The following is a 22,702-nucleotide window of genomic DNA, read 5'->3' as shown; positions in this document are numbered from 1 at the left end:
GGCCAGCCTACCCTTCCTCTCCCTCACAATATGCATCGACTCCTTTCTTTGTCCCTTCTTGCAGCCCTTTTGACGATCTCTCTGGTCCATATTGGGCATGTCGAAGGTCAAAGATCTGCATGGAACATCAAGCAAAATCCATTTCCCAAAGCGAAACGTGTCTCGAAAACACTGTCATATCGATCTGCCAAAGCAAAAGGCAACGTTACACTTGCTGATCCATATCAATGGCTTCAAAATGATGATGATCCAGATACAAAAACGTTCATTGCCGATCAGAAAAAGTTGACAGAGACGTTCATAAGCAAATGCGCTTCTATCAAACAAATTGAGCAATCCGTTCGTGAAGCATTCAACTACGATGATTATTCTGAAATGATCTTTTTTGATGATGCAAAAGTACCGTTTTGGTTCTACAGCGTGGTTCGTCCAAATGAGGAAAGAAAGACGTACTACATTGCAACACCCGAAGAGATGGAAGCTGCAAGAAAAGCCAATTTTCCTAACCCTCCAGGTAAGAAGTACTTGCAAGAGGCAGCGCTCAGTCCTAATGCTACTGCTACAATTTTGTACTTCGCTACATCTTTGGATCGTACGATGATAGCTTATCTAGTCGTGGAAGCAGACGCTGGTTCTGGAACATGGTATATCCGCAAGCTGGATTCGCCATTAGTAAATCCGAAAAAGATTGTGCCAGGAGGCGAAGGACGCTTGCCGGATGCGATTCCCAACGGATATCAAGACTTAAGGTGGACTCTTGACTCAAAAGGCTTCTTCTATGAACAATTCAGTACTCCTACCAATGACACAAATAGCAATCCCAGAGCAGTGGTCAGAAACCATCAGATAGGAACACCGTACGAGAAAGACATCACGCTCGTGCAGCCCGATGCCGATCCCAACAATTATTGGTTCCTCGACTACAGTGCTGATGGACGTTGGCTTGTAGTATAGGGTAACGTAGGAACAGATTAAAAGGCAATAGCTTACGCTACCTTATTAGAGGGTTAAAAGCTATCAGAGAATATGAAGTGGATCTCTATCCTGCCAACCCTAGAGTACTCTATTTTCTATTCTGTTGGAGTGTTAGATGATTATTGGTATGTTACAACGGACGAAAACGCTCTCAACAAGAAGGTTATAAAAGCTAAGTTAGATTAGAGTAAAGCATGTCAAGTGAAAAAGCTAAGCGACTTAAAAGATAGGGTTAATTTTATCGATATCATCTCTAATCAACCTTATCATAGGCTCTATCTAGCTTTTCTAACAGATATAGATAAAGTAATATTAGTATACATCGAGAACGGTAATTATATTACTTATATATACGAGCTTAAGACCGGTAAGAAATTATAGAAGGTTTTACCGGAAGAAACCTTAAGTATTTATACTATAGCCTTCGGTAGTATTAAAAGTAAATATATCACTTTTATATATAGAAATACCGTTTCACCTATCAAGGTATATAGTCTTTACTATATCAATTCTAGAGTCGAAGCAATATTACTTACCGTATAAAAAATAAAAGGATCAAACCTTAATGATTATATTATAGAGTGAATAGAGGCTATGAGCAAGGACGGTATAAAAGTACCTTACTTTATCGTTCGTTATAAGAATTGACCAAGTGAAATATCGTCTCTTCTTTAGGTTTATAGCTATAGAGTATACGGTAATATTAATAACTTATTCTAGTACGAGCCGTATTTTATATTCTTATATAGAAGAAATGATCGTATATTCGTTTAGGCGGGTTTAAGAGGAGGTGGTGATGACGGAGAGGAGTGGTATATTACTGGTAAGAGGCGTTAAAAGCAGAAAACGTTTAATGATATGGTTGCTGTAGCGTAAGATTTGGTAAAGCGAAATATTAGTGTACGAGGTCAAATGATAGTCGAAGGAATATCAGTAGGCGGATTAATAGTAGCAGTTGTCGCCCGACAAGCACCTTCTGGCTTATTTAGTACTGCTTTACCTGATTTAGCAGTGTTGGATTACCTTTACTTCAATACTAGTGATACCGGTCCTCTAAATATAGATGAGTTTAAAGATCCAAATATCCCGATCGAATTTGACATCATCGAAAGTTAGGATCTAATCCGTAATCTGAGCCTTAAAGTTCAGCCAATACTAATATTGTTGACTGTCGGCGATTCTAACGAAATTGTGGCGCCAGTAAATGCTTATAAGTACCTAGCTCAAGTCCAGTACGATCACCCAAACAGTGTAAATCCTTTACTCATGCACCTCGATATATCCACTGGTTATACGCCGGATCGATTGGGAACGGACATTATAGTCGTAAAGGCTGTCAACCAATTATGCTTTATTGAATTTACGATCGGCAAAAATCGTAAAAGGCGTTGAAGTCTTCCAAATTCTTTTTCATGTATCTACTCTATCAATACAAAGTCATTGATCCGTCTCGTAGCTGCTACTCGTGACGGTAAACCATAAGTCAAAAACGGCACGGCGCCGAATGATAGGCGTCTCCCCGGTTTGTTGACCTTGATATTTATCTTAAACACCGCTCAAAAGCGGCTTCCGACATTGTTCGAGAAAGACTTATAAGTAAGGCGACCGTGGCTAAATTTAGGTATCTTTAAGAAAGATTACGGCTTCCGTTTATAATCAAAATAACAAGCAATACACTTCGCCAAGAGTGTCGTATGGTAGAGTTAGGATGCGAGAACTATAAATAGGGAGCGATGTTTCTTTCACATACCTCGTAAGCACCACACACTCCCGTCTTTGATGCGAAAATGCATACACTCCTTCTTCACTCCACGATTTTTGCTCTCTTTGCAATCTTTATCGTGAATATCGGTCTCGCCGTAGGTCAAAATTCTGCATGGAACATCAAGCAAAATCCTTTCCCGAAAGCAAAACGTATCTCAGCGACAGTATCTTTCCCATCTGCCAAGGCTAAAGGCAATGTGACCCTCGCCGATCCATATCAATGGCTTCAAAACGACACTGATCCCGCTACGATCAAATTCGTTGCTGATCAAAAAAGCTTGACTGAATCATTTATCAAGAAATGTACATCTGTAAAACAAATCGAACAATCTGTTCGTGATGCATTCAATTATAATGATTACAGTGATATGACGTTTTTTGAAGATGCAAAAGTACCATTTTGGTTTTACAGCGTTACTGGTCCCAACGAAGATCGTAAGACGTACTATATTGCCACGCCGGCAGAAATGGAAGTTGCAAGGAAAACGAACTTCGCCAAACCACCTGGAAAGAAGTTTTTGATGGAATCATTGTTGAGCAGTAATAATTCTGCAAGTATTGTATATACTATGGTTTCACTCGATCATACATTGATAGCCTATATGGTAGTCGACGATGGCGCTGATACTGGATCATGGTATGTGCGTAGACTTGATTCCCCATTGGTACAAGCAAAAACTAGGCCACCAGGAGGTGAAGGTCGTTTGCCGGACGTGATTCCATATGTGTATCAGGACTTAAGGTGGACACTTGATTCAAAAGCCTTCTTTTATACTCAATACTCAGACAATGGGACAATCGTTGCATATCACCAACTGGGGACACCAGTCGACAAAGATATCACCATTGTCAACCCTGATCCTGATCCGGCAAACCTTTGGTACTTGGATTATAGCTTCGATGGAAAGTGGTTGGTAGTATTCAGTGCAGCAAATACGGATTCAAAAGCAACTGCATATGCAACTTTGCTGACCGGTCAGAAATTATCCGATAAGATGAAATGGATTTCGATCGTACCTACTCGTGATCTATCATTGTTCTCACCCGTCGGCATATTGGACGGTAACTGGTATGTCGTGACAGATGAAAACGCCATAGACAGAAAGGTTGTCAAAGTCAAGCTGGATTGGACTAAGGCAAAAGAAGTGACCAACTTATCACAATTGAAAGGACGACTGAACTTCACAGACGTGATACCTAATCGACCTTTTCGTCAACTCAACTTAGCTAGGCAAACGGATACAAATAAAGCGCTGGTAGTTTATGTCGAAAACGGCAAGTATGTCTTATACATCTTTGATCTCAGAACCGGAAAGCAACTCCAAAAAATTCTGCCAGATGAAAAATCAAGTCCACATGCGGCCTTTTTTGCTACACCAACAAACAAATATTGGACTTTGGCTTATAGAAGCACAGTTTCACCGGTCAAGATTTTTCAGGTTCATCATACCGAGACAGGAATCCAAACAAAACTCTTGACAGCACAAGCAATCAAAGGTTCCAACCCTGATGATTATGATACGGAGCAAATGGAAGCAATTAGCAAAGATGGTACAAAAGTACCCTACTTTCTCGTTCGACATAGGAACAGACCGAGTAATACCTCTTCAAGCATATGGCTTCACGGTTACGGAGCATATGGTGACATCGATAATCTGTTCTGGGACGAAAGATACTTTTCCTGGTTACAAGCTGGTACCGGCCGAGGATTTGTATGGGCTGGATTGAGAGGTGGCGGCGATAAAGGTGAAGAATGGCACATTGCTGGCAAGAATCGGAACAAGCCAAAAACGTTTGATGACATGGTCGCTATTGCGCAAGATTTGATCAAACGTAAATTGGTAAACAAAGGCCAAATCAATCTCGAGGGAAACTCAGCAGGGGGCCTTATGTCTGCGGTAGTTGCTCGTCAAGCACCGGTAGGCACATTTGGTGCCGTTATGCCAGATGTCGCACTGTTAGATTATTTGTTCTTTTACACTGGTGCGATTGGCCCGGCCAACGTGAACGAGTTTGGGGACCCAGCAATTCCTGTAGAATTTGACATCATTGAATCTTGGGATCCCATCCGTAACCTCAGTCCAAATATTCAACCACCTCCAACTTTACTCACCCTTGCTGATTCGGATGATCGAGTAGTGCCGGCTAATGCATACAAATATCTAGCGCAAGCTCAACATGATCACCCAAACAGTCGGAACCCTTTGCTCATGTATGTCTCAACTTCCTCTGGACACATTTCGAGCCGTGCAACGACAACAACAATGGTGTCATTGGCAGTTCATCAACAATGTTTCCTCGAATTGACCATCGGTAAATAAACTCGAGCCTACTCTATGGACTGTGTGGTCTTAACGTGATATATATGACACACCTTCTCAACCTTGCTACATTTTCTACTGCTTGTGAAATCGAACGTGTATGCAGTTATGGAAGTATAATCTATAATTTGAGGATGGAGGGAAAATCTCTCAACGTTTTTGATTTAGTTTAACAAGCACTATATCTTAAAAGCATTGAATATTGTTCCTCAGTCAAGTCAACATATACTCTCAATAATCTGGTCAGGCCCTGCAAAACCGTCTCAGATATTTGTCATGCCCCCTTTCTTGAATCTTAATATAAAGAACGAAATAAAAAGATAGGGTGCAACCATATAAAAATTTCCTGTTGTTTTGATAATTATAGAAACGTCTATAAAGAATAGGAATCGGTAAATTTTCTGTTGCTCAGTTTGCTTCTGCTACAAAACGCCTGCCTGTGTTAATAAAAAGATAGCACAAAGCAGCTTAGTTCTCAATAGTGTGAAACGGATCCGGTTGATGAATTTGTCTATCATTTTGTTCATCACCGCTTCTGAGAAAAGTCTGTCACGGCTTCCGCTTCTTTAAAAATAGACCAAAATTAATCTAATCGTATGCGGCACCGGCTACAAATGATCCAACACGATGAAACCTAGTTCGATTAAAACGAGGACTCATGATTTGTAGCAACAACCATCTTGGACAGTCTCATAATTCGCTTTCGCGATGCATGCTTCTATGGTCAAGTTTGCTACATTTGCTCTTATATTCATCATCGCAATCGACTTCGGCTTTGCACTATGCGAGGGAAATTCTTGGAATGTGAAAGAAACACCTTTTCCAAAGGTGAAGAGGGTAAACAAGACCTATTCTTACCGATCTGCCAGAGCAAACGGCAATGTGACAATTGCGAACCCCTATGCTTGGCTGGAAAAGCCATATGACAGTGATGATGACGTAAAGCAGTTCACGATCGATCAACAAAAGTTGACCGAGCAATATATGAACAAATGCACAAATGCAAAATCAATCACTCAATCGATTCGAAATGCATTTGATTATGATGATTATTTTGACTGGACGTATTATGATACTGCAAAGGAGCCTTTCTATGTTTTCAGCCTTCAGCGAATTGATGAAAATCGAAAGACATACTATATCGCCTCAGCCAAACAAGTTGAAGCGGCAAAAAAGACAAATTTCGCCACACCACCCGGTCATCCATTTTTCAAGGAAGACGGTTTAAGCGTGAATGGAACAGCAAGCCTATCCACCTTTGTGGTGTCCAATAACGGATACTTGATAGCTTATCTGGTAGTAGAGGATGAATCTGACGTCGGAACATGGTACGTTCGTAAAACAAGCTCACCATTAGTAAACCCAAAAACGAAGCCACCAGGAGGTGAAGGTCGTTTGCCTGATACGATTCTCTTAGGGGATGGCGCTTTGATCTGGAAGCCGGACGATTCAGGTTTCTTCTACACACAAGTGAGCGATCCAAAAGCGGGCACAAACAAGGATATTGGCTCTGTTGTTCGATATCATCAAATGGGAACACCATACGAAAAAGACATCACAATCGTTCATCCTGACTCGGATGAATCAAACAATTATTCTTTCGATCTGAGTGATAATGGAGACTGGCTCGTTGTCATGGCTTCTGGAGGCGATGGAAATACACGTGCTTATGCTTCACTTTTGAAAGGTCAAACTTTGTCCGATAAGATGAAATGGATTTCAATCGTTCCTACAAGCAACTATGCAGTTTCATCCGTCGCAATTGTAGACAGAGATTGGTACGTTCAAACGGATCACGATGCCCTCAATGGAAAGGTTGCCAAGTATACCTTGGATTGGAGTAAAGCAAAAAGTGTGACTACTTTGCGAGACTTGAAAGATTCAATTACCCTGGTCGATGTTATCCCAAGTCGTGCACATACCAAACTTATTTTCTCAATCATCTTTGCTTCAAACAAAGTCTTGCTATTCTACATCGAAAAAGGAAAATATACCATCTATCTGCACGAATTGAAGACGGGGAGAAAGATTCAACAAGTCTTACCAAATGAAACGTACACATTGAAGCAGGCATATTACGCATCTGCCAAGAGCACACATATCGTCATGTCTTTGTGGGGCGCTACGTCACCAAAAAAGGTCTTGGAAGTCGATTTTGACGGATCAAGAGCAACAGACAAAATGTTGCTCATCAAAAGTATCAAAGGCACAAATGCGCAAGATTACATTACTGAATCATTAGAAGCAATCAGTCGTGATGGCACAAAGGTACCATACTACATCGTCTATCATAAAGAAACACAAAGGAATGGTGAGAATCCGACATTGTTGCATTTTTACGGCTCTTATGGTCGTATTGAGAATTTGTTCTATTATCCACCTCATTTCTCATGGCTTCATAGCTATAGAGGAGTTCTAGTTTATGCCGGACCACGCGGAGGTAGTGATAATGGCGAAGAATGGCATGAAGCTGGCGAACGATTGAAAAAGCAAAATACGTTTGACGATATCATTGCAGTTGCACAAGATTTGATTAAACGAAAAATAGCAGCAACCGGTGAAATCATTGCTGATGGAATCTCAGCTGGCGGTCTCGCTGCTGCGGTTGTCGCTCGTCAAGCTCCTGCGAATACCTTTGGTGCCATTTTAGCAGACGTTGCTGTATTGGACTACTTTTTGCTTGCCCGTACGCGAGCAGGTCCATTTCAAGTTGAAGATTTTGGTGATCCCTATAATGCAACAGATTTTGACGTTATCCGTTCTTGGAGTCCTTTACAGAACATCGATCCGATTAAGCAAAAGGTCTTTCCTGCCATCCTCGTCACGCCGGCCGATTCGGATATCCGTGTGGTACCTGCTCATAGCTTCAAATGTATTGCTCAAATGCAATTTAGCTATCCGACAAGTCCAAATCCATTACTGATGCATTTGCAAAAAGATGCAGGACACAATGTGATCGATGCCAATCAAGATACTGCTATCGCCAAATATTTCCATCAGCAATGCTTCGTTCAGCTTGCTTTGGGTTTGACGAAGAAAGACTGACAATGATCCCTTTCAGCCACCCCCCTTTAATGACTTTTCGATGCTATCAATTAACTATTTCATAAAATACAGATGTGTCATTTAATTTGCTTCTGCTACCACTCGCATGCCTGGCTTAATAAGATCTGAGACAGTGGATATAGTGGCAGAATGACGAATGAGATGCTGTCCAAACAGAAGTTTGCTCTTGTACGGTCCCGACTCCTTACATCTACGATGTTTCGCAACAGCGGACATCACTTGAGGGGTTTTATTGCCCGTGAGCGGATCCAAAGCAATCATTTCACATCTGCGGCACGGTCCGATCACGGTGAATTGGTGTTGACCAATGCGTATTTTTGTCATTGCATCCTCATAGAATCCTTCTTCGCCGCTTTCTTGCTGAGAAATGATGAAGTTCGCGCGAAAAGCTGAGGCTACTTTATCAAAGTCGACTTCCGCTTTTCCATCTTCTTTCATCCATTGACAGATTTGAGCGACTGATTCTGTAGTGATCATCAAAAATGGACTTTCGTTGCTCAGTTTGATCGGGATCCCATCTGCTGAACGGTGACTGAGTGGTGAGCGGGCTAAAGTACAATCCAGACCAAGGAAGTCAGAAAAAGCCAAACGCACATCTTCATCCATTATGAGCCGAGGATGTAAAGAAGTGCCACACATGTCAAATTGCCTTTCTCCGTTCGTACTGTCGGATAAAGAAGGGTCTGTGTCTGTGATTGTCAAAGGTACAGTCAGTGACTTTTGCAGCTCTTTGCCATCCTCTGCATAGAATCCGATTTCCAAAGTTCCCCTCTCGATACACACTTGAGGTCGAATGCGAGCCATGCTTGTCACACGTTTCTGACTCAACACTTTTCCGTTCGACAAATCAACGATGCAAAAATCACGATCGTATGACAATCCCGTATCTGTCACTTTCCAGGGTCCCGTGATCTCTTGAGCTGCACAAGATTTGATCGGACAAATAAACATCTTTTGTAAAAGACAATCGTTTGCGTTATCATAAATTGAAGTTTGACATGAACTTGTCTTGCTTTGAGGATGTGATTCATCGCTATTATCATCGGTAAAAGCAATGTCGGATTTGTTGTCATCAATATCAACCGAGCCCTGACATTCGACGAATAGATCTTCTTCATCTTCTATTTCACCACAATAAAAGTACTTTTCCAAGAATGCAACGAATTTGTCAATATCAGCTGTCGTATTATAAGCTGATATGCTGACACGAATTGCACCATTGACCAATGCTGCTAATCTAGCATATTCGCATGGATCATCCGTACGAAGAGTGCTTGCATTGTTGGAATGCTGAATATTGCCGCATCCGATACCTTGATTCCATAGTGCGACGACATCATCTTCCTTTATCCCCAAAGATGCAGTAATGGCACCCACATTGCACATACGACCTGATCGGATATGTATATCGTCCAAACAAGCAAGTCGATCCACTTCTGACGGATCTATACGATATTCGCTTAGTGTCTTGTCCTTGTGTGTACCTTGTGCTCGTAAGACATTGAACAGTATACAAGGACCTTGACTGAGCATGTTGCACTCCTTCCACTCTTCCGGCTCGGCAGAGTAGATCTCGCAGATCGGACTTCCGTCAGCATGTTTTAGTGATTTCAAGCTGTTCCATAGATATCCTGTCAGATGATCAACATATTCACTAGCCTTTTCCCAACATCCAAGCACTCCCTCGGATCGAATCGCGCTCAAAGCGGGAGGAACTGCGAGAATGCCATGAATGTTCAGCGTACCATCTTCTAGTGATTCGTGTAACTCTCGCATAGGCTGCCTCCATTGCATACGTGAAGTGCTTGCTTCCAGTGTTCCTCCTCCATAATATGATTTGCCAGTCAAAGCGAAAGCTGATGCTCTTTGAATGAGTGTTGCACCCAGGCCGGAAGGATATCCAAGAATTTTTATAAATGAAAAGCAGATGAAATCTACTTCATGATTGTCATCTTCTCTCAGCTTCATGCGACTAGAAGGCGATAAGTAAGAAGCAGCATCGAGTAGAATGAACACTTTCCGCTCTCCAGTCTTTTGTTCGATACCGTCCCTGGTCTTTAGGATGCGAGAGAGGAGTCTATGATACCTTTTTCCTGTTGCATTGCACTGAAGAGGTAGCGCTAAAAGTGACTGACCAGTCGAAGACGCAGAATCCCTTACCCAATCCAACACTTCCTCCTCTCTCAAAGCGTCTACGCCGTATGCTCCCGATTGTCTTTCAACTTGAACGATATCGCGTAAGCCATAGAGACTTGAATGGCTTTGATCTAAGTATGCAAACCTTCCATACTTCCCGAAATCAAAAGATCGAGCAATGAGCTGTAGCCCTGCCGTTGTACCGCTATTGAATACTACTTCCCATCCCGCATCTTGTCCTTTTCCATCAGTAATGATTCCTGCCTTTCTTTGAACGCCAAAGAATTCGTTGCAAATCAGTTTACGGACATTATCGATTTCTTGTCGAGTCTTTCTGCCACTTGGACTATTGCTGTGTGGATTTGAGGGAGGTGTGCTTTCGAGTTGATTTGCGTGAACAGCATTCAGAACGCAACGCGGAACGGGAGCTGAGGCGGTAGCATCGAGATGTAAGCTGCCTCGCCAATGTGGTAACTGCGATTCACGTATTCGCTCTATTTGGTGACCATACGATGTGCTTGCCCTATCATTGTCGGTCATCATATCCTCATTGATGGTGGTAGGACATTCAATAGACTTCAAAGAGAAACACAACGGCGTATTTCAATTACCGCGGGGTATTTTTCCGCTTATCAAAAGAACAAACAAAACACACTTGTCAGGAACCCTGATGCAGTAACGCGGCCGACAATCCGTTTAAACATGCAATGCGTTTTTAAGCTTTTTCTCATGGGACAGTCCCTGAGCGATAAGGTATTTGTCAGGCAAAAGAAAAAAGAAAAAGTTTAATCTCTCCCCGCGTGTATGCACTGCAAGGGAACACAAGGCAAGATCGTGTGCGGCTTCTTATCAGTGTTGCTCAATTGACTTCCCTCCTGTTATATAAAGACAAGTAGTTGAGGTGAGAGCAACATTCTTTGCCTTATGACCATCATTCAAGGAAAAGAAAAGGATAAGAATAGAGAACAGTCAACAACGATGACAAACGAAGTAACACTACACAACCATCCTCTGCCTTCACATGTTCAAATTCAACCTTTGGTATTCGCATTGAATCGGAAGCGGGTAACAATTTCACCATTCGATCGATCGATTCCATTTGATGCAACTTTATTGGAATACCTACGTGAACATGCAAAATTACCCGGAACCAAGCTAGGATGCGGTGAAGGAGGCTGTGGAGCTTGTACAGTTGTTATCTTGCGTCATAAAAGCGTCTCAATTCGAAAACAAGAAGAGGAAGAAGGAACGGGAAATGGATTACCATACGAGATTAAGGCGGTCAATGCTTGTTTAATGCCTTTGATCGCAGTCCATGGCGCACAAGTGATCACTGTTGAAGGAATAGGCAGCGCAGCCAACCCACATGCTGTTCAACAACGCTTAGCTTTCTTATTTGGGTCACAATGCGGATTTTGTACTCCAGGTATCGTGATGAGCTTTTATGCTACTTTACGTAATGCGGGTAAGAACGGTCTTTCTGAGCGGGAAATTGAACGAAGTATGGATGGAAACTTGTGCAGATGTACAGGCTACAGACCCATTCTTGACGCTCTGAAAACGTTTGCCAAGCCATTAGCAAGTACGCCCGATTCGAGCTCGACAGAAGGAACATCCTGTGATTGGGAGACAGAAGCAATCCAAGCTAGACGACGTGCGGATAATGATGCAATGGATACATTCACATGTCCTAAAGGAGAAGATTGTTGTCGGGTGAAGAATCGTTCTGCTTCTCCATCTGCTGAGTCTTCTTCTTCTTCCGTCTCTTCCGGTCATGATTCCGGTTTCGCATCCTCAACAGAGCCGTTGCCAAAGTCATCTCTAGATCTGGCCAAACTACGAATCGGATCATCGAAAGCACAAGAGGATGATCTGTTACCGTATGAGGCATCTAGCGAGCCGATATTCCCGCCATGGCTATGCAAGGTACAAGAGTCCGATCAATGGGGTCGATCAAAATACGAAGCACAAGATCTAGCATTCATTGACATTTCATGCATTCGAAATGGGGAAGAATTCGAAGAAGAAGAGGAAGAAGAACAACTACCAAAGAAGCACGGCACGATATGGCTGCGACCGAGTACTGTTACCTCACTTCTATCGATGATTCGATTTTACTCTGATAAAGGACAAGTGGTAAAAATGAGATCGGGTGATTCTGAATGCCGGATAGAGGTGAAATTTCTCAAGAGACAATACGATGTCAACATCTTTGTCTGCAATTTGCCTGCACTTTCATTCGTCAAGAGAACAGCGAATGAACTTAGCATCGGTGCAAATATGCCACTTCAAGATGTCATGGGTCAATTGCGTACATTGATGCGGAAGGAAAAGGATGAATATGCCAAACAGGTATATCGTGCTATCTTGAGCAATGCTGCTCACTTTGCATCTACGCAGATCCGTAATGTAGCCTGCATTGGTGGTAATGTTGCAACGGCTTCGCCTATCAGTGATTTGAACCCTGTCTGGATGGCTGTGGGTGCAACGGTGAACTTTTTGGATGCATACAGTGCAAATGAACAAAGTGACGATAACTCACTCATCTCGTCAACATCTCAAGTCGCAATGTCGGAATTCTTCAAGGGGTACCGCAAGACTGCTCTGTCCTCATCAGGTGTGATCACTCACCTCACAATCCCACTTCAGAGCCCTGCCTCCCCGTCCCGTCGTCGATTCGTCCGCGCTTACAAGCAAGCAAAACGAAAAGACGACGACATTGCTATTGTTACTTGCTGTCTGTATATTGACGTTGAGCAAGAGACACACGAACGCGACGAATGGAAAGTCGTTGAAGCAAGGTTGGCATACGGAGGTATGGCACCTACTACTGTGTTTGCAAAAGCTACGCAAGATGCACTCAAAGGTCAAGCGATCATCGTTGACGATCAAGTGAATCATGTGCTATTGTCAAAATTGCTCGATTGTATGTCACGAGAAGATTTTGATTTGAAATTTGGCGTACCAGGTGGAATGGCTGTATATCGAAAATCATTGGCACTTGGGTTTTTGGTCAAATTCATCGCGGAGATGTCTGATGAGCTGCAATCAAACAACGAAGAAGTGAAAGATGCTCTAGACTCCCTTCCGTCTTTCGCTCAAATTGCTTCTAGTCATCTTCAAAGACCGATCACTCGCGGCTCGCAACATTACGATAATCCTGTATCAACCACAAAGAATGGATCAGGCGCTAGTGTCCCACATCTTTCGGCATTGAAACAATGTACGGGAGAAGCAGAGTATGTTGACGATCATGCTCCTTTGAGTGGTGAATTGGCAGGCGCTTTGGTCTTGACTACGCAAGCCAATGCCAAAATTCTCAACATCAATCCAAATCCCGCCTTGGCTCCTCATGGTCCAGCAACACATTTTGTCGGGTTAGAAGATTCGAAAAAGTTGGGAGGAAAGAACAAATGGGGTCCTCCTGCTTTTGATGATCACTTCTTCTGTGATGGATTTTCAGAAGCTGTTGGATTGGTGGTTGGAGTTGTACTTGCGCCAACACGCAGGGAGGCATTAGATGCTGCACGTATGGTCAAAGTCGAATATGAAAGTCTTGGTGAGCCAATTCTGGATATAGATGGAGCAATTGCAAAGCAAAGCTACTTTTCCTGCAGACCAAAGATTCAACAAGGTGAATCAGAAGCATTTGATGATTGGAGCGATTGCGATCATGTGATCGAAGGTGAAACGCGTTTAGGAGGTCAAGAGCACTTTTACCTCGAGACGAATGCAGTTCTTTGCATTCCAGGAAAAGAAGATCAACAGATGGAAGTTTGGTCAAGCACACAAAACCCAAACGAAACACAAGCAGTTGTGGCGGATATAATCAACGTTCCAACCAATCGAATTCATGCACGTACAAAACGATTGGGAGGAGGCTTTGGTGGAAAAGAATCAAGAAGTTGTGTCTTGGCTGCTCCAATGGCTTTGGCAAGTTATGTTAGTGGAAAGCCTGTCAGATGTATGTTGGACAGAGATGAAGATATTGCCATTTCAGGTCAAAGACATCCGTTCAAAAGTGTATGGAAGTTAGGATTCATGAACGATGGCAGGGTACGCAAATTAGACGCAAAAGTGTACAATAACGGTGGACGGAGTCAAGACTTATCAAGAGCAGTTGTTGAACGTGCAATGACGCACATTGATGGTATTTATCGTTTTGATGCAATGCGTGTTCATGGTTTCGTTTGCAAAACCAACACCGTGAGCAATACGGCTTTCCGTGGTTTCGGTGGTCCACAAGGTGTGATGATCATTGAGGATGCTATGGAAAAAGCTGCTCGATCGATCGGGATGCCAGCAGAACAAATGCGTATGGTCAGTATGTCGAAAGAAGGTGATCCAGTGCATTACGGTCAAAAGCTTTTAGACTTCAACATCCCGCAAATGTGGGAAACAATTACTAAAACGTCAGATTTCAAAGCACGACGAGCTGCTGTTGATCAATTCAACTCTGTCAACCGATGGAAGAAGCGAGGTATCACCATTAACGGAACTCGATTCGGTATTTCCTTCACAGCCTTACACTTGAATCAAGCGAGAGTACTTATTCACATCTATGCACATGATGGTAGCATCATGCTATCTCATGCAGGAACAGAGATGGGTCAAGGACTGAATACAAAGATTGCACAGATTTGTTCAACAGAATTGGGAGTCCCTCTAGAGAAAATTCATATCGCTCAAACATCCACACGGGAGGTCGCAAATGGATCACCAACGGCGGCATCCGCAAGCAGTGATTTGAACGGAGCTGCTTGCAAAGATGCTTGTGATCAATTGAATGAACGATTGACACCTTTCAAGAAAGACGGTAAAACGTTTGAACAGGCTGTTCATAATGCATACTTTGCACGTGTGAACCTTTCAGCTGTTGGACATTATCGTACGGATGTGAAAGGGATGGATTGGGAAGAAGGAAAAGGAGAACCTTTTGCATATTGGACACAAGGTGTTAGTGTGGCAGAAGCGGAGATTGATGTCTTGACAGGTGATTCACGTATTGTAAGAACAGATATTATCATGGATATCGCAAGAAGTATAAATCCTGGTATCGATGTCGGTCAAATTGAAGGCGCAGTAATGCAGGGTATCGGATTGGTGACTACAGAAGAGAGTCTATGGAGAAAGAATGGCTCGATCGCCACCACTGGTCCTGGAAATTACAAAATACCGGCCTTCCTTGATACGCCAGGAGATATGCGAGTGTCGTTCATGAAACGTGATGAAGGTAGAAAAGCGCACTTCCTCAAAACGGTCCAAGGCAGTAAAGGTGTGGGAGAACCACCACTTTCGCTTGGTGCATTCCACTTCTTTGCCATTAAAGATGCGATCGCAAGTGCACGTAAAGATGCAGCTTATGGAACGGGAGCATTCCAATTACATTCTCCTGCTACTCCAGAGAGGATTCGTTTGGCTTGTGCTGATGAGATTGTTACAAAAGCTCAAATTGGAGCAGAGCCAAGCAGTAGTGACGAAAAGGGATTCTTTGTCTCGATTATGTAGGATTTATTTTATGTTTGCATGTATGTATACTTTTTGGAATAGCATTCTCACTTTTTCCGATGCCAGCTGTGCGTCGTTGGTCCGGCGCCGTCAAGATTCTCGACGGTTCCGCTTCGCAATGATTAGGTGGCTAATTTCCGGCTCGGTAGAAGTCATTTTTGAAGAGCAATGCTGAGTTTGCATGGCCAGAGAAACAACCATCATCAGATCAGGACAAAAATGGCATCTACAAGTACTCTCACTCCCGCGCTTCCACCGACTGCAAACTTGAAACATGATTTCACACTCGCACGATTGTTGTGTTCGTACGTTTATGCTGCTTTCAGTGCACTGTTCACAAAGCTGTCTTCATTGTTTTGCAGCATTGGACGCAGTCCTGGACCACAAATACCTTGGCCAAAAAGGAGAGTAGGGGATACTGATGATTATGAAGAATTGTACTTTCCGCTCAGTGATACGATCACGATTGTGACAGGTGCCAATTCTGGAGTGGGTTACGAGATTGCAAAAGCGCATTTTCGAAAAGGATCAACAGTAATATTAGCATGCAGAGATCTTGAGCGTGGAGATAATGCTGTTCGGACAATACTGCAAGAAGAAGGCTTGCCTGAATCTGATGTAGAGAATGAATGCTTACAAGTACTGGTATGTGATACGTCATCGCTTGAAAGTGTGAGAGCTTTCGCACGATGCTTCAAAGCAGTTTTCAAAGGCAAAAAAATTGATTTCCTGTTTCTCAATGCTGGCATTTGTCAAAAGCCATACAACATCGATCGATTCACTTCGGAGGGCTTGGAGTACATGTATGCTACCAACTTCCTCGGTCACTTCCTGCTCACAGGACTACTTTCCTCATCTTTCTCAAAGGATGTTCGAATTATTTCAACTTCAGCTTTGGCTGCATCACATGCAACTTTCGATCCGCAATTGCTGGCTCGTAGACCGAACAATCATGAGCAAACGCTCGAAGTAGGATTTCATACCGTCAAGCGACATCCTATCCTTGCCCGTATCTTCTCTTTGACTCCATTGGACGTCTTTCATATTTATGGGCAAGGAAAAGCAATGCAAATCGCTTTCAGTAATACTTTGCAAAACCGATTTGATCAAAGTGCAAGATCCAAAAACGCAACAAATCATAAATTCACTGCAGCATTTCATCCAGGTGTAGTTGCAACAAATATCTTTAAAGGCTTTTATACTCCCGATCAAAAACGTCGACAATCGTTTGCGAAGATCTTATTGCATTAAACTGCACTTACCTCTAAAGATGGAGCTCAAACAGGTTTATGGCTCGCACATACATTTGATGCACGTCCAGGAGCATTTTATGATCGTGCAAAAGAGCTTACTTTGCCTTGGTATAAATCGTACGATCAGCAACTTGCAGATCGATTGTGGCAAAGATGGAATAATGATGCCGGACTCAAGGAATCTGACTGGCACTTTTGAGGCGAGATACATTGCATTGTGTTCCTGATTTACAGCAAGAGCCTATCGATCATCCCTACTTGTTTCTTTTGCATAGCCATATGAATTGCCCACAGCCTATTCAATAATGATAGTAACATGTCTCTCACATTGATTAAACGTCAACACCTTCTTTTGGCGTTAAGAACAGTGCGTTAAATGAGTGTCACTTTCTTAGCGGTACGCAGCGCTTAAACTTTAAATTTATCCGAAAGAATTGAGAGGACGTGCTGTGCATTTGTCATCTTCTAATAATAACATGCATTCTTCGTCCATTAGGAGACGGATCATAAAAGGGTGACTATAGCTTCCAGCAGAGGTGTGTGATTTGCTCGTTCCCACCACCAACACCACCAAATCAACAAAATGGCACATTCTGGTAGTCTATCTCCGCCGCTTCCACCAACTGCAAAGTTGAACCAATTCACGCTTACTTGGTTCATATTCTCGTCCGTTTATGCTATTGTAAGCATTGCCATCACAAAGGCATTTTCGTACTTTCTTCCTCAGCCAAAGGTATCCTGGCCCAAAGTCAAAGACAGTCAATCGAATCTACCTCTTTCAGATTCCATAACAATCGTAACAGGAGCAAATTCTGGAGTAGGTTATGAAATTGCAAAAGCACACTTTCAAAAAGGTTCAGATGTTGTATTGGCATGCAGAAATAAGGAAAGAGGTGAAAAGGCAATCGAGGATATCCTCAAAGAGTCAAACATTTCTCCATCTGATAATAGCAGCAAACGTCTGCGATTGATCACGCTGGATACTGTTTCACTCGACAGCGTTAGAGCGTTCGTACAAGAATTCAAGCGATGTTTCCCAGGTAGAAAGGTGGACTACCTCTTCTTGAACGCAGGTATTGCACAAAAGCCATACGACGCCAATCGATTCACGCCTGATGGTTTGGAGTACATGTATGCAACAAACTTCCTCGGTCAATTCCTGCTGACTGGACTGCTTTCATCATCATTCTCTGATTCGATTCGAATCATTTCAACTTCATCGCAAGGCGCATCTCAGGCAAAGCTGGATCCTAAGCTTGCCATCAAAGGACCAGGAAAGCCTGATGAAAAGACAAATATGTCCAAATATCAAGTCGAAGCTGGCTTTCATACAGCCAAAGTTCCTCCGGTGTTCGACGCTATCTTAAGCCTGATCAAATTGGACCTCTTCAATCAGTATGGTCAAACGAAAGCAATGCAAGTAGCATTCGGAAACATCCTTCAAAACAAATTTGACTTGGCAGCAAAAGAGCGAGGGAATGCAAGACGTAAATTCGCCGCTGCTTTTCATCCTGGTTTCGTAGCTACCAATATCTTTAAAGGGTTCTTTACGCCTGATCAAACGACTGTCATTTCAATCGCTCAAGCTATTATCAGGTTCTTGGCAATCACACCAAAGGAAGGCGCACAAGCTGGCTTATGGCTTGCTCACACGTATGACGCTCGTCCCGGTGCATTCTACGATCGAGATATAGAACTCGTCTTACCCTGGTACAGATCTTATGATGATCAATTAGCCGATCGATTGTGGCAACGCTGGAACAACGACGCAGATCTCAAAGAATCCGACTGGACTTTTTAATGATGAGATCCATAGATGCAGTTTAATGAGGGTATAATATGCTAGTGTACATCAATTGTATGATAAATGTCATATAGAAGCAATCATGATTAATAGAGCTCGTTCGTGTTTCAGAACACGATTGTTTGTTTGCAAGCATTGCACGTTATATCGCTATAGTGCAGCATATCTTGTGTGCCTTCTGCTTCTGCCTCGTCGTACCAATCATGGAAGATGACATGAAATGCCTTTTCCGTAGTGAATTGTAGTTGTGTCTTGCTATCACCGTCCGATATATTTTGATGGGCAGGATGAAAACACAAACACTTGAACCCACTTCGCAATCCTTGTCCTCTTGGTGCAAATGGCCCCGGTACGACGATGGCCTGTGTTTCAGAGCATGTACTCGCTTCCAGTGGGATGCGTTCTTCATCTGCATTTATATCCACAACGGGCGAAACTGTATGAGGCCATTGGAACGCTTGTCTAGAAGGTTGAAAGAGGGACCACAGTATTAATTCCGCATTTCCAGCAGATGTCATCAAGATTGTCTCGACAGAATGCAAAGCAGGTACATTCTGCAAAAGGTATATCAAGCTTGCTACTTTAAAGCCAGTCCTGCTCAACAAACTCAAGACACGAATCGGTATGGCCAATAGTGGAGTGGCCAGCCAAGGTTGTTGATCGGGTATATTTCGCCTGTTGTCGTTCAGCCTGCCCAAGAGTTTCAAGCATCTCGCGAACAGGTCGACATCGGAGTGATCGGCGTGAGGTAAGCTGTCCAAGATGTTTCCGTCAATGCTAAGAAAGTCGCTTGGACCAGTGGCTGATAACGCTGCTAGCCCATAGCCATGCTTCTGACTCGTGATGCCTGCCAATGCTGACACCTCATCGCTGTTCTGAAACGGCACACGAAGTTTGGCAGGCGCAGGCTTAGGTGTTGAACTGGGGCTGGTATCCCATATCGACTTCTTCGATGTTGGTACCTGCATATACTCTCCAGTGACAGCCTTTAGCGTTTCTCCCTCCCCTTCCAACTTTTGCTGCTCATCACGTTGAAGGAATTTTGCTACTTCACTAGATGCCCTTCTCCATTCTACCAATCGAAACGAAGAAGGTTGAGGTAAAGTGAACCTTCCAGCGAAGACGATCCGTAAATGTTTACAAATCTGAGTTTGATAAATAATTCGGGCTGCTAACGGTAATTGATTTGTTATTTCACAATGCAGTTCAAATGGCAAATCTAACAAGTTTGCCATAGCATTGACACTTTTTGCAGACTGATAACGATTTTCCCTCCGATAAGCTTGTTATCATGTTCCGCCGGTCTTTTCTGGATGATGTCAAATTTGTGGAGAATTTTGCAGGAACAGCAATCTGCAGTGAAGATCAACTGTTGTGGCCTAGATGAAGACTTTTAATTAATAATGATCATCTTACGGGAAGAAATGAAAGGGTGTTGGTTTGGTAAAACAACAGTTGTAGGAGGAGTGATAGAGAATACACGCACTACACTAGCGCTGATGAATCGGGTTTAGTGTATCAGACTTTATCGGAAATCAAAACGCACAAGCACATCTTTTCTTATCTTTATCGGCAATTGACAGTTTTTGGGAAGAACAGAAAAGTCGTTCATATGCTTAATTCTGAAAAGATAAGCTTGCATGAAACAAGGTCCTTAAGGCTTTTCCCCGACTACAGCGAGAGATGACCGGCCAAACCGATGCATAAGCGAAGGTATTGCAGAACATTGTTGTCTCTACGGCCAGCATGCATTTACGTGTATTTTGATTGGGGAACAAAACGAGCCGTTCGGAAGCATCGGAGCGTGTATATGAAACACAGCACACACACAGGCGCAGCGCGTTACGGAACAGCATCTTCCGTATACAACAACGGTTGCATACTTTCCTTTCTTTTCAGGGATTTTAGGGAATCTTCAAATGAACATAAATCATGCGAAGATCTATTGGAAAAGCATGATCCTTAATTGGGCCATCGAAGTCAGTTTTCCATGTGTGTCGTCATTGAATTAAATTTTAATTAAGCTAGTTCCCTTTAAGAACAGAACTACAAACAGTCGAGTGAGTTAGTCCAACTTTTTCTACTAACGTTCCGATAAGCAGCGTCATCGGTGGCTTTCCTTCAGAACCCCACTCTATTTCAAACTGCAAATCGGCGCCCAACTTTATCCCCAATTTGATGCAAGAGTTTGATTTGACGCGCCTGATGCACACTGCACAGCCAGCCTGGCTGGCAAAAGATGAAACCCAGCCAATGTGTGTGTGTGTACCAGGCCGGCCTAACAAAAAAGATAAAGAAACTTCCTCTCCTTTTTTGCCTTTTGGGCTAGGGGCGCGAGGCATGGCAGCACACTAATTTCCAATTAATCCATTCAATCCAATCAAAAGTTCGCTTAGATTAAAGAGGTCACACTCACGCGCACACACAAAAAGGTGGACAGACACACAACTACAGCATTATTCGTCTTCATCCTCTTGCTTCATTACCATCTCCTTCTTCATCTTTTCCTCAGTTACAAGTTCTTACACTTTTACTATAATCAATCATGGCTATTCCTTTCTTGAAGAACCCCGGCTTGTACGATCATTATGCCAACCTTGATCAAAAGGGCAAGATCATGGCCGAATACATCTGGGTCGATGGTGATGGAGAAATCCGTGCAAAGACCACAACCCTTGACGGCAAGGTCAAAGACGTCAAAGAATTGAAAGAATGGAACTTCGACGGAAGTTCAACAAACCAAGCTGAAGGTGGTAACTCTGACGTTTACTTGCGTCCTGCCGCTTTCTACCCTGACCCTTTCCGTGGTGGTGACAACATCATCGTCATTGCAGAATGCTGGAACAACGACGGTACACCAAACAAGACTAACCACCGTCACTCTTGCGCAAAATCCATGCAACAAGCTGCTTCTCACAAGCCTTGGTTCGGAATTGAACAAGAATACACCTTGTTCGATATCGACAACAAGCCATACGGATGGCCAAAGGGCGGTTTCCCAGGACCTCAAGGACCTTACTACTGTGGTGTTGGTGCCGGTAAGGTTTACGCCCGTGATATCATCGAAGCCCACTACAAGGCTTGCTTGTACTCTGGCGTAAACATCTCTGGTATTAACGCTGAAGTCATGCCTTCCCAATGGGAATTCCAAGTCGGTCCATGTGAAGGTATCAAGATGGGTGACGATATGTTGATGGCCCGTTTCTTGTTGCTCCGCGTTGCTGAAGACTGGGGTGTCAAGGTTAGCTTCCACCCTAAGGCTGTTCCAGGTGACTGGAACGGTGCAGGTTGCCACACCAACTACAGTACCGAAGAAATGCGCAAAGAAGGCGGTATGAAGGCAATCGAAGCTGCCATTGAAAAGTTGAGCAAACGTCATGCAGAACACATTGCCGTTTACGGTACCGATAACGATATGCGTTTGACCGGTAAGCACGAAACTGGTCACATTGGTCAATTCTCAAGTGGTGTTGCCAACCGTGGTGCTTCTATCCGTATCCCTCGTCACGTTGCCGCCCAAGGATATGGTTACCTTGAAGATCGTCGCCCTGCATCAAATATTGATGCATACCAAGTTACTGACATCATGGTTCAAACTACCTTGTTGCTGTAAATGTGCACCAAACATCCCCAAAAAACAGACTACAAATAGGATCACAATTATTCCTGTTTGAAGTGAGGTGAAGTCTAGGGAATCTAGATTTGGTCTCACTCATTTCTAAAAACTTATTATTAATCTTGTATGTTGATACTCAATCCGATTATTCGAGAGACTTTGATCCTTAATTCCGCTGATTGATTGAAAGTGTGTAGTTTAAGTATGCGAATCGGAAATATACTCATAATAGACGTCCAGCCAGTATATTGATGCTCCT

At 43.1% G+C, this 22,702-nt stretch overlaps 9 protein-coding genes across 9 annotated transcripts; 7 read left to right on the top strand and 2 right to left on the bottom strand.

Annotated features, from left to right (window-relative positions):
• Positions 1-30: 30 nt before the first annotated feature.
• Positions 31-954, top strand: FA14DRAFT_169760 (prolyl oligopeptidase; the record flags this gene model as incomplete). Its single annotated transcript, XM_025500232.1, has 1 exon — positions 31-954. The coding sequence occupies one exon, from the start codon at positions 31-33 to the stop codon at positions 952-954; it is 924 nt and encodes a 307-aa protein (XP_025357117.1).
• A 1,808-nt stretch (positions 955-2,762) lies between these two features.
• On the top strand, positions 2,763-5,060 carry FA14DRAFT_183190 (alpha/beta-hydrolase; the record flags this gene model as incomplete). The annotated part of the gene is made up of 1 exon (XM_025501289.1): positions 2,763-5,060. The coding sequence occupies one exon, from the start codon at positions 2,763-2,765 to the stop codon at positions 5,058-5,060; it is 2,298 nt and encodes a 765-aa protein (XP_025357116.1).
• A 720-nt stretch (positions 5,061-5,780) lies between these two features.
• On the top strand, positions 5,781-8,418 carry FA14DRAFT_183186 (alpha/beta-hydrolase; the record flags this gene model as incomplete). Its single annotated transcript, XM_025501288.1, has 2 exons — positions 5,781-6,900; positions 6,940-8,418. The coding sequence occupies 2 exons, from the start codon at positions 5,781-5,783 to the stop codon at positions 8,103-8,105; spliced, it is 2,286 nt and encodes a 761-aa protein (XP_025357115.1). The 3' UTR covers positions 8,106-8,418.
• Positions 8,146-10,928, bottom strand: FA14DRAFT_7209 (PLP-dependent transferase). The gene has a single exon (XM_025502760.1). It carries the CDS (start codon positions 10,803-10,805, stop codon positions 8,187-8,189), a length of 2,619 nt encoding a protein of 872 aa, XP_025357114.1. The 5' UTR covers positions 10,806-10,928; the 3' UTR covers positions 8,146-8,186.
• Positions 10,929-11,240: 312 nt separating this feature from the next.
• FA14DRAFT_117258 (uncharacterized protein) lies at positions 11,241-15,770 on the top strand (the record flags this gene model as incomplete). Its single annotated transcript, XM_025496222.1, has 2 exons — positions 11,241-12,045; positions 12,121-15,770. 2 exons carry the CDS (start codon positions 11,241-11,243, stop codon positions 15,768-15,770), a joined length of 4,455 nt encoding a protein of 1,484 aa, XP_025357113.1.
• A 219-nt stretch (positions 15,771-15,989) lies between these two features.
• On the top strand, positions 15,990-17,364 carry FA14DRAFT_186988 (NAD(P)-binding protein; the record flags this gene model as incomplete). The annotated part of the gene is made up of 2 exons (XM_025501556.1): positions 15,990-16,986; positions 17,041-17,364. 2 exons carry the CDS (start codon positions 15,990-15,992, stop codon positions 17,220-17,222), a joined length of 1,179 nt encoding a protein of 392 aa, XP_025357112.1. The 3' UTR covers positions 17,223-17,364.
• Positions 17,365-17,498: 134 nt separating this feature from the next.
• Positions 17,499-18,927, top strand: FA14DRAFT_169755 (NAD(P)-binding protein). Its single transcript, XM_025500231.1, has one exon. The coding sequence runs from the start codon at positions 17,607-17,609 to the stop codon at positions 18,822-18,824; it is 1,218 nt and encodes a 405-aa protein (XP_025357111.1). The 5' UTR covers positions 17,499-17,606; the 3' UTR covers positions 18,825-18,927.
• Positions 18,928-18,934: 7 nt separating this feature from the next.
• On the bottom strand, positions 18,935-20,062 carry FA14DRAFT_176114 (uncharacterized protein; the record flags this gene model as incomplete). The annotated part of the gene is made up of 1 exon (XM_025500642.1): positions 18,935-20,062. The coding sequence occupies one exon, from the start codon at positions 20,060-20,062 to the stop codon at positions 18,935-18,937; it is 1,128 nt and encodes a 375-aa protein (XP_025357110.1).
• Positions 20,063-20,887: 825 nt separating this feature from the next.
• FA14DRAFT_159164 (putative GLN1-glutamate--ammonia ligase) lies at positions 20,888-22,599 on the top strand. The gene has a single exon (XM_025498086.1). The coding sequence runs from the start codon at positions 21,373-21,375 to the stop codon at positions 22,438-22,440; it is 1,068 nt and encodes a 355-aa protein (XP_025357109.1). The 5' UTR covers positions 20,888-21,372; the 3' UTR covers positions 22,441-22,599.
• Positions 22,600-22,702: the final 103 nt, after the last annotated feature.

The sequence above is a fragment of the Meira miltonrushii genome (genome assembly GCF_003144205.1).
Source record: "Meira miltonrushii strain MCA 3882 unplaced genomic scaffold FA14scaffold_1, whole genome shotgun sequence".
NCBI classification, from domain to species: Eukaryota; Fungi; Basidiomycota; class Exobasidiomycetes; order Exobasidiales; family Brachybasidiaceae; genus Meira; species Meira miltonrushii.
Note: the sequence above shows the minus strand (reverse complement) of the source record. Positions and strands in the feature narration are given on the sequence as shown.